The sequence below is a fragment of the Citrus sinensis genome, chromosome 1, assembly GCF_022201045.2.
Source record: "Citrus sinensis cultivar Valencia sweet orange chromosome 1, DVS_A1.0, whole genome shotgun sequence".
NCBI lineage: Eukaryota > Viridiplantae > Streptophyta > Magnoliopsida > Sapindales > Rutaceae > Citrus > Citrus sinensis.
In genome coordinates this window covers 8,377,875-8,392,458 of record NC_068556.1, presented here as the reverse complement: position 1 = coordinate 8,392,458, position 14,584 = coordinate 8,377,875, and the positions used below count along the sequence as shown (strand labels likewise).

The 14,584-nt window shown below is 33.5% G+C and overlaps 1 protein-coding gene across 1 annotated transcript; it reads left to right on the top strand.

Moving 5' to 3' along the window:
* The first annotated feature begins 1,744 nt into the window (after window positions 1–1,744).
* Window positions 1,745–4,727, top strand: LOC102630650 (probable disease resistance protein At5g63020). Its single transcript, XM_052443650.1, has 2 exons — window positions 1,745–1,968; window positions 2,156–4,727. The coding sequence occupies exons 1-2, from the start codon at window positions 1,745–1,747 to the stop codon at window positions 4,725–4,727; spliced, it is 2,796 nt and encodes a 931-aa protein (XP_052299610.1).
* The last annotated feature ends 9,857 nt before the right edge of the window (window positions 4,728–14,584 follow it).

The following is a 14,584-nucleotide window of genomic DNA, read 5'->3' as shown; positions in this document are numbered from 1 at the left end:
AGTCGCTAACTGATCTGGTCATCTAGCCCTGGAATTGGTTGCATATAATGCTCTGAGAGTGTTATGATAGGGGTCGGCAGCCATCTGCCGGAATTCTCGCTGCCGATCCGGGAATGGGGGACGTAGAGGTTGAGCCCGGTTGTGCTTGAACTGTTGTGATCTCGGAGCTATGGGGTAAGGGCGGGATCGAGCTGATGTTCCGCCCCTTACTGAGGGTTCCCCAGCTCGCTTTGCCGACCCGCTCCCATTTGGAGTTCTCCTTTCCTTTCGTCTCAGCTCCTCCAGCTGTTCATTCTTTATCTTTGCCGATTTTTCTTCTTCGATTTCGATATCTCTCTTTGCCTGCTCATATCCTGCTGAATAATTCTGCACCAGGGGGCTTCTCAGGTTATACCATAGCCGGCCTATCCTCACACCCTCCTTTAAACCCCTCAACGCCTGCGGGTGATTGAAAGCTCCTAAATCAAGTACGGCTCGGTGGTATCGCTTTACAAAATCCCGTAGGGGTTCGTGCTCCTCATGTTTCATCCCCATCAGTTCCATCATGTCATCCTCTGGGGCTACTGCCCCTCGGAACTGCTCGGCCAACTCCTGGCACATCTGCTCATACCCCTTTATACTTCCTCGGGGCAGCTTGCAGTACCATTCTCGAGCTCGTCCCTCTAGTGTCAACGGGAACGCCCTGCACCTCTGAGCTGATGTCAGCCCCTGCACACCCGTCATATCGTTGAAACGCTCAATGTGCACCAGTGGGTCACTTCGTCCGGAGTATTTGAGGTCGGGGAAGCGAAAATCTCTTGGGATTATGGTACCCATGATCTCAGTTGATAACAGAGATTCTTCATCTAACATTATCCTCCAACTCGGGGGCTTTCTCTTGCCCTGTATCTCCTCTATCACCTGCGCCAACCTGCGCACCTCCCCCTCCAATTCTATAGCACGGTTAGGATCACGCGCAGCTATCTGGTCTCGCTCTTGCTCGGCGTTCTGCAACCGCTGTCTGAGCTCTCCTTTATCAACACTAGCACCTCGGCCAGTAGTTTCCAGTACCCGTCCGGGGCGAGGTTGGTCTCTCCCTTCATCCCCGTGTTCTCCTGGGATCCGACCAGTATTTCTGTGGGGATGCACCCCATTAGGTTGGTCCGCGGGCGGAGGAATGTCCTCGACTCTACGTCTCCGGAGGCTGGGTTTTGCTCCGACTTCATCTCTTCCCACGGGGGTTTCACAATCCCTTCTCCGCTCATCCCTCAGCTCAAACAATATGGACGCGAGAGTCTCTATTTGTTTCTCCATCCGCTCCAATCTGTCTTGCATCATCCTTTCTCGGGCTTCATTCGTAATTTCCCGGAGAGTGATTGTTTCCACCGTTTCATTGTTCTCCCTCAAAGTATCCTTTCTTGACACATCCATATCTGATCGTTCGTTGCTTCTCCGGTAACTGCTAATTTGGTGGTAGCTTTTTATTCAGCTCCCCACAGACGGCGCCAAAATGTTGATGCCGAAATCTGCTCGTCCTTAGACCGACCAGATTCTTTCACCAACGTTTAAGTTATCGACTGCTGCACGAACCGCTAAGGCTGGAATCATCCTCCTTTCTCTCACTAGACCTGCGTTCACCGAAAACAGATCAGAGACGCCGGTGGTTTTGCCGGCGTAAACCCTCCGATGCCTAAGTTAGTACAAGGTGTTTACGGGAAAATAGTGTAATTTAGATTTAAGGTGTTTATCAGAAATTTGTAAGGAAATGGCCTGGTTGCAATTTGGCAGCGTTTTCCCTCTTTTCAGTTTTTCTGTCCCCTTCTTCGTCGATTTCTTCTTCTTTTATAGCCGCTGTCCCCACGTTCCCGTTTGCCCTTCATCCCACCTTTTTTGGGCAGTGGCAGCCCCTCATGGGACTCTAACTGCTGCATCATGGGCAAACGTGGGATCTCACATCTCCCGCAACTGTTCTGGGAAAGCGCAACTGCCGTGATTCTGTGAGATCGTGTTTCCGCTTTTTGGGGTACGGGTACTGGCTCGGTATATACCTCTGGTCAGTATTCGTCTCGGCTCGGCTCATGTTGCCCCTGCTCTGCTCGTACCATTTGGCTGAGGTGATTCATGCCGGGGTGGAAATAGTAGCATGACCGACCTGGTGCTTTTATTTACTTAACAGTAATCTTGATGCGTTGCAGACTGAATTCGACAAATTGATTCAGGCAAAAGATGATCTTCTGAACGAAGTTAATCTTGCTGAACAACAACCTCGTACTAGAAGGACGCACCAGGTCAAAGGTTGGCTTCAAAGGGTGCAACAAATGGGAACCAAAGTTACAAAGGTGCAAGAAATTAGAGCCCAAGAAATCGACAGATTGTGTCTTGGAGGCTTCTGTTCCAAGGACTTGATATCAAGCTACCGCTTCGGGAGAAGAGTAGTGGAGTTGAAGAAAGAAGTGATCGATTTAAAGAATGAACGAGGAGACATCGTAGACATTTATGAGATGGTACCTGAAGATCCGGCAGTTGAATTACCCGTTGAGCGAACAGTTGTGGGTCAACAATCAATTCTTGACCAAGTTTGGAGATGCATCACAGAGAAAGAAAACAATGTGGGAATTATTGGCTTATATGGTAGAGGGGGCGTTGGTAAAACTACCCTGTTGAAACAAGTCAATAACCACTTCCGCTGCCGAGAACATAATTTTGATGTTGTCATCTGGGTGGTTGTTTCAAGAGAGCTAAAGTTGCAGCAGATTCAACACGACATTGGAGAAAGGATAGGCTTATTGTCAGACAAAGAGTGGCAGAGTAAGAGTGTTAAGCAGAAGGCTTTGGACATCTCCAACAATTTAAGCCAAAAGAAGTTCGTACTGTTGTTAGATGATATATGGCAGCCAATTGATTTAACAGAAGTTGGTGTCCCTCTTCAAAGCCTAAATGTAGAATCAAAGATAGTGTTCACAACTCGTTCTCTTGATGTTTGCGGCCAAATGAGAGCTGACAAGGGGATTGAAGTGTCGACTTTGACTCATGGACAAGCCTGGAAATTATTTCAGGAGGAGGTTGGAACATCCGTTCTTGGCAGTCATCCTGATATTCCTAAGCTAGCCGAGACCTTGGCCAAAGAGTGTCGTGGTTTGCCGCTGGCACTCAAAACAATAGGTCGAGCCATGGCAGGCAGAAGGAATCGTGAGCAATGGCAGCATGCAATTAATGTCTTACGCACATCAGCTTCTAAGTTTCCAGGTATGGAAGAAAACGTGTTTTCACGTTTGAAGTTCAGTTACGATTGTTTGCCGAGGGATGAACTTCGTTCTTGTCTCTTATACTGTTGTTTATTTCCTGAAGACTTCAGAATTCCTAAACGTGAGTTGATAAATTATTGGATTAGTGAGGGATTTTCAGATGGATTTGGTGACGGATACACCATCGTTGGTGATCTTGTAAGTGCATGTCTGTTGGAAGAAGAGGACGACTATTATTTGAAAATGCACGATGTGATTCGTGATATGGCATTGTGGATAGCATGTAAGATTAGGAAGAAAGAGGAGAACTTTTTGGTTTGTGCTGGAGTAGGAATAACTAAAGCACCGAAGATTGAAGAATGGGAAGGAGTCAAAAGGGTATCATTATCGGACAATAAAATAGAGAGTCTATCGGAAATTCCCAATTGTCCACATCTCCAAACTCTGTTTCTTGATAGAAATTGTATTATGGAAATCACTGATGGTTTCTTTGAGCTTATGCGTTCTCTTCGTGTTTTGAGTCTAAGCCAAAATTCTCTTACCGAACTACCTTCAGGGATTTCAAGTTTGGTTTCATTACAACACCTTGACGTCTCATATACTGACATAAGTGGGTTGTCGCATGAGCTGAAGGCATTGCTGAATCTAAGATACTTGAACTTGGAGAGAACATATCATTTATCTAGATTTCCACCAGAATTGATATCTAGCTTTTCAAAGTTAGAGGTACTCAGGATGCTGGAATCTGGAGCTGATAGTACAGCCGAACAAGGCAGCGTCCTTTCTGAAGATGCTGAGCCTTTAATGAAGGAATTGCTCTGTTTGAAACTTTTAAATCTCATCAGCTTCTCCTTGTATAGTTCACGTGGTGTCCGGAACTTCTTAAAATTCCCTAAGCTGCTGCGCATTACTCAAGCTCTATCCATTAGCGACTGTGAAATTCCACTGCTCAATGTCTCTCATCTAGCATACATGGAGCATCTCAAGGACTTGGTCATTGATAACAGTAATTTGGAAGAGTTAAAGACTGACTGCACAGGAGAAGTGCAAAAAGTGCTTCAATGTGGCTTCCGCAGTCTTCACTTGGCCTCCATTGCTTTTTGCTCAAGAGTGAAGGACTTGACGTGGCTTGCTTTTGCTCCAAATCTCAAGATTATTGTGATAATGCACTGTGATGACCTGGAAGAGATAATCAGTGTTGAAAAACTGAATGAACTTTCAGATATCATGGGAGAGCTTAACTTTTTTGCAAAACTAGAATTGCTAGACCTTTATCACGCAGAAAATTTAAAGAGCATCTACCAGGGTGCCTTGCCCTTGCCACAGCTGAAGGAAATTCGAGTAACTCAATGCCCAAAGCTGAAGACGCTCCCTCTCAATTCCAACAGCACAAAGCTACGAAATATTGTCATCAGTGGTGGGAAAGATTGGTGGGAAGAGCTACAATGGGAGGATCAAGCCACTCAAAATGCTTTTTCTACCTGCTTCGTACCGAGTCGTTAAGGGAGCACTGCTACTCCGTCCGAATTTTCTGCCTAATTTAAAGGAGCAAGAGTTTGAATAAGATTCCTGGTGCAGCTTTTCTATTTTTATATGTGCTTATCTTTCTATTTCGTCGTCCAGTATGTTCCGATGTAATAACGTTTGATCTCATTCTACATAATCATTTGTTAAACTCTTTTGTCTACTCACTCTGAACGATTTGTATTCAAGGAGCTTGATTAAGAATTAGGCTCCGTTTGGTACAGCTTATTAAATAGAGCTTATAACAGTAGAGCTTATAGCAGTAGAGCTTATACCAATAGAGCTTTTGGACAAAAAATCATTGGGTGTTTGATTGTCAATAAAAAAAAAGCACTTTTGAACCATTAAACTGAGTGATATTTTTTATATTATCTATTTTTAGAAAAGCTCTATAACCTCTACTCCCAAAAGCTCAAATTTTGGGTTTTTGTTAATAGAGGTAAATTAGTTTATTTAAGTTAAAAAACTCTACTAAAAAAATAACCAAACACCATAAAAATTTTAAAAAAGTGTTTATACGATTAAATAAGCACTTATGGCTCTTAAATAGAGTTTTCTTTTTATCTTCTCCATAATCTTTTTTTCCAGATCAATTGTTCATCACCCATAAAAATTGTTAGTGTGAATGCTAAGATAATAAGACACTAAAATAATTTTAGAAAAAAGATAATAAATATAAAATTGAGAGATTCACAAATTAAATTTGTTTTATTTAGAGGCATTAAATATAGGGCATGTTTGGTAATTTTGTAGCCTTTAAAATAATTGCTATTATTTATGCTATAGAAATAATTTGTTAGAAAAGAATTAGTTAAATATAAGTATTGTGAGTTTTAAAAGTGGCCATAGGGATGACAAAATCCAGATTCGGATGTACATTTTCACATCCAAATCCGCAAAAAAAATATGCGGATTCAGATGTGGGTGATATCTGCACGGATTGTGGGTGGGTATTTTGTATATCTGGATTCGTATAAATTAAAATAGAGCAATTTAAAATTCAATGATTTACTTAATAATATCAAATAAAATACAATCACAATTCAACAATTAACAATTCACTAACTGGAATAACATAGAACACCGTATATTCACAAATAAAAGTACTACAACATAAATTAAATATCAATAATAACATAAATTTAAGTTTAACACCACCAAAAATTCACAAACAAAATTCTAAAAACATCACAAATCCACATAAAATAATGTGGGTTCCAATATACTTTATAATTTAATTTAACTTATATAATTAATCTTATTATTTTTTCATTTAACTTATATATTTTTTAATTTAACTTTAATTTAATAAATAATTTAATTAAAAAATAATGCAAATTTGGACATCCGATTTTTCGAATGCATTTGCATCCAGATCCAGATCCGGATCTGCATGGATTCTAACATTGAGCATCCGGATCCACTTTTTTTAATGTGTGAATCCAGATTTTTTTTTGGATTCAAATCTTTTGAATTTTTACGGATCTGGGCTGGACTTGGATATTTTTACCATCTCTAAGTAGTTGTGTGTATTTGCTAAATTTTACTGTAAAAATGTAAATGACTAGATTGAACATAATATTGAATAAAATTTATTTATGCATTTATAAACATCGATATAAAATATTTTTTATTGTATATATATAATAACTGATAACTAAAGTAAATGTTTTATATTATTAATTTTTTATTTTGTTATCTCAATATGATTCGTAATAATAATAGTCTCTGTAAAGTTAATGTTTTTATTTCTTAACTAATAAGGATAATTTTGGATTTTTATAATATATATGAGAATATATATGGAATTTTATTAAGTATAAATCTGATTTTCAAAATTAGATTTTCAAAAGTTACTCATTTCCTCATTTTTAAAATCTATTGTAGGATAAGGCAATTTTACCAAAAATTATTTCTAAAAAAAACAAATACTAAAATTAGCATATAACTTTAAAAATCACTTTTGAACTTCTCGAAAGCAATCTCAAATGGTCCCTTAGTATAATTAAAAGAGGGGTTTTAAAAGGAATTTTGAGGGATGTTATTAGCTTTAAGTCTAAATAAATAAATAAATAAATAAGGAGAGTATTATTTGCATTTATCAGAATATTATTGAAGCGGGGTTTTAAGAGAATTTCAGAGGGGTACTAATAGTCAAACTCATTAGTTTAACTTGCCCAGTCCGTTTAAGAGCACTCATCATCACTGTCAACCCTTGGGCTTAGAAATCATTTCTTATACAAGAGATTATTTTTGTTTGTGTCCATATACTTTTTCTATCATGATAAATAAAAATATCGTTTAATAAAAATAAAATCGTGTGCTTTGTCCAAATTAATGTAATTAATGATTCTCTCTTTCTTCTTTAATTTTTTTGTTAAACAAATTCTATGTAATAGTTAGCTAATTATTGCAGCTACAGGGCAATTAAGATCTTAGAATTTTTTTTTGTCTAACTCCTAACCAAACAGCCTATCAATGGTTATCGAAATAATATTTGAAATTTGAAATCCTTTTGTAATATTAAAAAAAAAGATTTATTGTACATATGCATGAATTTGCTCCAATAAATATCCTAAAATTATTTTGTTGCATAATAAAAAACAGTGAAGATGTATCTTTTATTAGCATTTGTAGAATTAAAAAAAAAATTGTTCTATTTGGTATGATTTTCTAAGCGAACATTTGATATTTCACTATTTTTTATTATGATTTAATCTTCTTATATGAGTACAATTTTTATCAGTAGGATTTTCAATAAAAACAAATATCATTTTGCCCCCACGATGCTTGAACGAATGATTTTCAAGAAAATTTATGTATGGATGGTTATTTATTCGAATTTAAAGTATGGGAAGAGGTAAGAACTAAAAATTGTTTACCCACTACTCCTACTGCTTTTTAAAAATAAATATATAGAAAATTGTTGCTTAGATAGTAGGAACTAGAAAGCATACCCAATGCCGAATTGTGTGAACTTGTTAAATCATATCTAAACGTCCAAAATATTTTTAATTAATTTTGACATCATTAGCCTAAATTCAACAATAACCTCCTTCATATTATCTATGATAGAAGGCAAAGGTCAAAACACCAATGGAGTAAATTAGAAGCAAACACCGAATATTAGATAAACCAAGGACTCAAGGAGTCATAACCAACTCTTCTCTCTTCCAAAACAAAATTTAAGTTGGCTAGCGACTCAACTTTCTTGCATGCCATGATCTCTCAATTTCTTTCCTTTTAATTTTCTTATCCTTTATAATTTTTCTCTTTTTCTACGTTCATAAGCTATCATTATTTGCACATGCATTAATAATTTTTTAGTTTTAACAAATTTATGCCAGCCATGCAAGCTACTCAATTAGAGCTATAATAATATATACATACATATATATATGTATAGATATACACTTGGGACAATTGTTAGCCAAACGCACACAAGGGGTCAATGTTGATACAATCTGGCAATGATTTTAATTGATGGGACCAGAACATTTGATTTTACACTGACAAATAAGAAGCGTGACATCTTATATATTGTAGATTTATAGGAAAGAAAATCATGCGCTTCTTCACACTTCATTATCTTAAACATTAATAATCAACAGAAAAAAACAAAAGCAAAACCAAATTTAAAGGAAAAAGAAAAAAAAAAAAGAACTACTCCAGTATCTCATTGAATTATTGGCTACACGTAAGATATGTAGTTATAATTAATGTAACAAATTGAACAAAATCAAGGTATGAAGTTGTGAATGATGATTTATGAGACTATAACCTTTCAGGAAAAAATAAATAAATTCAAAACTCCCTTGTTATTTGTCGAATTAATCATTCATATGTTCATGCATGTTTCAAAACCTATCAAGATCCCTCGTTAAAATTAAAAATTTCTATTAAAGTAGCTTTCAATTTTTCTTTTCTTTCACTATTTTAGTGCTAGAACGTTTTGATGATCAATGTTGGTTTTCATATGACTATCAGAGGTAAAATAGTAAAAGACTCAAAAAAAAAAATGAAAAGTTATCCCATTTTTTAAATGGCGAAGGGGTTTTGATGGATTTTGAAATATGAGGAGAAAAATGTATAAATTTACAGAAAAAAAAAAGATAAAAGACAAGTATTTTGAACATTTTTCCTAAATTTCCTCGTTATAAAGAACAATTTGGTTCTCATAAGTCATACTCTATACCTAATTAAATTACTTAATGTAGAGGAACTCCATGAGAAGTTGATAAGACTGGGAGACTTTTGATTAATTTTATGGTTCATATTCTCGTGCTATTTTTTATTCTTGGACGTATACTGACGACAAAAATGAATAAATTTTTATTTTGAGCCGCGGGGAGGCGGGGGGGAAAAAAGCAATAGTACTTTATTGGGAGATTGTCAATTTTTTCTCTACTGAAATTAATACATATCATTTATCCTTTATTATTTTCATAATAATCAATAACCTTCCTAGTACAATCATTTTATAATATTATCTTAATTTTTAAATATACTTTTATTTGTACTTATTAGAAATTAAATAAATCATATAAATTAAAATAAAAACTAAATACTAAATACTAAAAATAAGAAATATAGGTTTCAAAATTAATAATAAAATATTTTTATTATAATTTTTATTATTTTTTAAGTATTTTTCATAATAAATATATATTTTATATCCCTAAGATCAAATATTAAGCAAATGATCTATTTACCCCTTTTGTTCCTTTATAATTTTAGAACTGAGAGTTATTAAATATTATGAAACTAATAGGGGTAAATGATATATATTAATTTTCATAAGAGAAACTGGCAATTTCCCATAATTTTATTGATATTAAAACTTCTATTTATTATATGTTAACAGTTGTGTTTTGCATTCTAAACTTTAAAGTTCCTTCATATTCTATATATAACAAATTTGACATTTAATGTAACATTTTTAACGTTCTACCCCAAGTCATACTATTAGAAAAAAAACGTTTTTAGTAAAGCAATGGGGTTTTCATTCTAATAATATAGTTCCATTTACCAATAAATTTTATTTTTTATTTTTGTTCGTATAATTTTTGTGTGTACTGAAATTTGTGTTTTTTCTTTTTTTAACTTGTCACTAACTTTAATATAGTAGTGGAAAATTAATTTTAAGCAACAGCCAAACAAATTCAAAAATTCCATCTTACCCCTTAACAATGAAGAATAGGCACCCCGCCCGTTGCCGTTATAAACAACCATTAAGTCAATGCCAGATAGTTAAAAAAGTATATATCAAGTGCACCATGATCTGTTGATCTGCTTCAAAAATGCCGCTGTGCTGCTGCAAATTATTGTCTTAGGGTTTGGTTAGTTTCATTTGACTTGTTTATTTTTTAATGTCACTCTATCTTTTTGGTTATTCTAGTTATTTGTATGATAATTCTTTATCACTATTACTATTTCACTAAACTGATTCACACAATAATTAAAGAAGTGAAATTGAGTATTGAGAGGATTAAATTGATTAGAAGAAAATAAAAGTTTGATTTATTATTGTCGTATAAATAATAATAATAATAATAGTATTAAGGACACACTTTTTTTAGGATTAATTTGCAGAAAATTGTTTAAAATCCAATTCCAATTAGTGTAAATGAAATAAAAATACATTTAATTTTAGGAAAAAAATGCTCATTTCTAGATGTACTCATTGGTATTACACAAAAACTTAAAGATTGTGTTTGTTCTTACCCAACAAGAGCATAATGTTCGCGAGAAAAAAATGTATTTTACACACTCAACCAAATAAAATCATTCTCTAGTGAGGTCATCTTCACTTTAACAAAATAAGGATATTAGGAAAAAAGTAAAAAAAATACAGATTTTGATACATTGAAAATTTTATTTTTTGTCTGTTAGTGTCTTTAAATTTGTATATTTTTATTTTTTAATGATTATATATATATATATATACTTTGGTAAAGGATTTTAGGTAGAATGCCCATTTTCGATTCTATAAGGGCTCGGATGGATTATGTCAATTCCTTTGGGTGTTGTTTATAAATAACACTTTATATCAAGATCAGGCCAAGCCAAAAAGTCAGAGGATAAATTTCTGATGGTCAAAGTGTAAAAAGATTTGGTAATGGGTTAAAATGTTAAATAGTTCAAGTCAGATGGACTAAATCATAAAACATTCAATTGAAGTGGATAGAAATGAAAATATGTGGCTCCTCGAGAACCTCCCCACCGCGAAAGATAATTTTTCGAGCATTATTTTTTTTATGTTTTCATATCGTCACATGAGAAAAAGCATGTGCTTTATGATTATCTTATACAGACAAACCATATTCACCCAGTAGGAAATATTACATGTTGTCCCGAGGCATCATGATTAATTAAATCAAGTGTATCAGAATAAATGTAAATGTCGATTCAAGCTTCTTATAATAACCCTTTAATTAATTTTTTTAAAACGTTGCACTTCATGTAGATCAGGAGGTATGCTCTTCACAACTCCAGTTATATACATAATTAATTCATAATTAATTATGGAAGCTTCTTGCGTCACTGTTTGTCTGAAACAAAGTTTCGAGAAAAGAAAATGATTATATATATATATATATATATAGACACCAATTTGACAACGAATCATTTAAAAGCAAAGTTACTATAAGCTGAACAAAACTCTGTGCTCCAACGCTTATTCTTCCTTAATTAAGGCTTGCCTTAACGTGTAAATAGACTATCAATGTTTTAGAAATGAGCAAAATAAACTTCTTTGTAGTTTGAATTGTAATGGTTAATATCGTTCACGCGACTCATTCATTGCTCCTTTCATGATGTAGATTTTATGATCCCTTAAATCTTAAAAAATAGAGTATGATAATATATTTACCGTCAAATAATTAAAAAGACTGACAAAAAAGGGGACAATATTCATTATTAATATATTATGGACAAATTTTTAACGTCTGAATGACATTTGTCCTTTTTTTTAATTAATTTATTCAGAGTTAAATTTTATAGTTTGCTTGTGATCGACTGCAGACAAAAATCACTTCCTTATCAACGTTGTAATTATATCATAACATGTAGCATATGACAGACACATAACACCATTTGATCAATTAATAAACAACTAAAGTAAATTTTTTATTTGATTTCTACCATTGAAGAGTCTATATCAAGATTTTGAAGAAATAAGATTTATATGGTTAATCTCGCGATAGCTTGTGTGTGTGATTAAATCTTGTCTCTGTTCTCTCTGGCTATCTTCTTCATGGGAGAAAGGAAAATTTATCTATTTTTCATTATGTTAATAATATGATAATTATTCTTCTTTTTTTTAATTTTCCTTTTTGGTGAATTTAATCACTACTTGGTCAGAGTACATTGCCATAAATTTTCTCCCTTTATTTGGATATTTTGGAAGCATAACAAATCTTATTGTAGTTTACGGTTTGTGTTCAAATCTTATCTGGGTAAACATCTCCCTTCTAGTTGGAGTTCTAACAATCTATGAACATGCATTATAGTTAAAATGTCTCGTTTTTTTTCAAAAAATTTGTTATCTACTAGTGCATTTCTTCCAATATATGATATTTTTGTTACCTCATACCCTCATCTTAGGTCCAAGAAAAGTTCATTTAAGAAATTTGAAGCTTTCTTTATTATTTGGAAGAATTCTACAATTTTATTTATAGCATTTACTTATTGAGCTTTTTTATTGTAATTTGTGTGACATAAAATATATCTCGTAATTCTAATTAAATTTTGATGAGACTTTCAATTGACATTTATTTAAAAAAATAAAAGAAAAGGCAGAAAAGGGAGAGGCACAAGATTACGTCATACCTGTTCTTTTATTTTCCGACTTTTAAATCAAGGCCTTCCATCTAGGGGACCTCCGGCAGAAAAATATTTTCAGTAAACATAAGAGTCTTCAATGCAATTTGCCTTTTTTAAGTTTATGTTTTCCACCCCTCAAGTTTGTATATTTCTTTTACAGGCATTAGAGTTTGTTACTATTCCATTGTAATCCCTGCGTGTCCAGTGCACCCCAAAATCGTGGTTCTAATACTTTCTACATCTTTAAATTAAATCACATTACAAATTAATTAGTTATTATAGAATTTTAATTTGTTTGATACTTTGATTTCTATCCCCGCTATAATTATTTGTTTAATTTCCTTTTTTATTTTTTTTTTGTTTTCCAAAAGAAGGGACATAGAAAATCTTCTCTTTATTGCTAGAAAAAGGAAACACAAAATAAATCTAAAGAACATATGCTTGACTAAACTACTTTACAAAAAAAAAATCAATTAAAATACAAATTCAAACAATACTTCAAAATTATTATTATTATTTGTGTTAGTGATGTATTATATCTTTATAATTTTTTGTAAAGCTATAAAATCCAAATTAAATTGGATATATCTCTTTGAAAAATGCAATTGAACCCACCTTTAACCTCTTGCTTCTACTACAAAGAAAAAATCAACTAAGCTAGCTATCATTTGAGAATGTGGAGTTACATTCAAATTGATTTTAAAATAGTTTTTAATCATTGAAGGACGAATTTTGAAGAATATATATATGATCTTTAATTAACTTATGAGCATATGAAGAGTTAAAGAAATAATTCAAAGATATTACTGATTCCACATTCCTCACCTAGTTTATTTGAATTCTACCAAATTATAGATATGGTTCTACAATAATTCTCTTAGTCAGAGATATTCATATTCTCATACATGAATTATATTAAGTCTTAAGATGCTCCCCTAATGGACCTTGAAAATTTTTTATAGGAATATTTCATGTTCAGTACAGAATTCCACTCCATATGCAGCTAGAATACCTTTTTTTTCCTTTTCTTTCTTTCGCCCCCCCCCCCCCCCCCCCCCCCTCCCCCCCATAATATAAGATGATACAAATAGAGCCAAAGAAATTAGTGGCACATGGTTAGTATCAAGAGGCATAAAAACCAGTGTTAAGATATGCTGGTTCCATCTTGTTGATTGGGAGTCAAAAGTCAACTTATAGGATAATTTCAGCAATCTGATTCTATAATCCCAGTGGACAAAAAGAGAGCCCTAATCAAAGGTTGTTCACAAGTTGAATGATAATTTGTGGTCCTCATCTCTCTTTATATTCACATAAGTGCTAATGATACTGTACAAAGAATTTATTTAATTTATTAAACACGTAATTTCTAAGAATAATATTATTTTTACTATGTTCTAAAAAAGATAGAGATATTTAAGATGAAATCAAATATTTTTTAACTATTTATTTTTCATAGAATTCGAACTCGAATACTCAGTTAAATAAAAGTATCTAAAAATAGCTCGAGAAAGACCTGAGGCAACTTCCTAATTAATAAGAATTCATAATGAAAAAATTAAAAAAATAAAAAATAAAAAAATAAAAGATAGCAGACAGGGAAGGCATCATAGCCATCTACATACCTGTTGTGAAAGAACATATTTCTGGTGGCTTCATCATGTAAATCTTGACCGGACTGCTCAAAAGAATGTTATAAACGTGAATGCGAACCCATCGTCTCATCAATACGCTTTTGGTGGCAGCAGCATCCTTCCAATCTCGGCCCCACTTCCTGTGGGTCCAGGTCAAACATGTAATTCTACGAGTGTGATACACTTTAGATTTCCCCATAATAAAAAATATTTTTCCTGTTTTAAAAAATTAAAAAAAGGTTAAAAAATATCGCCAGTTGAGCTAGCTAGCTTACTCGGTGATGCTTGTTTTTGAAGGTTCATAATAGGTTTGTTTTATTTGTTTTTTTCTGGGTAAATTAAATTTTCTCAAAAAATAAAATAATAGTAGTGTACGGGTAA

Bases quoted from the DNA above. Each gene is read 5' to 3' on its own strand.
- LOC102630650 (XM_052443650.1), top strand. From the start codon at position 1,745: ATGGCCTGGTTGCAATTTGGCAGCGTTTTCCCTCTTTTCAGTTTTTCT. The intron at 1,969-2,155 runs GTGATTCTGTGA...TTTACTTAACAG, and splicing joins TCTGGGAAAGCGCAACTGCC to TAATCTTGATGCGTTGCAGA.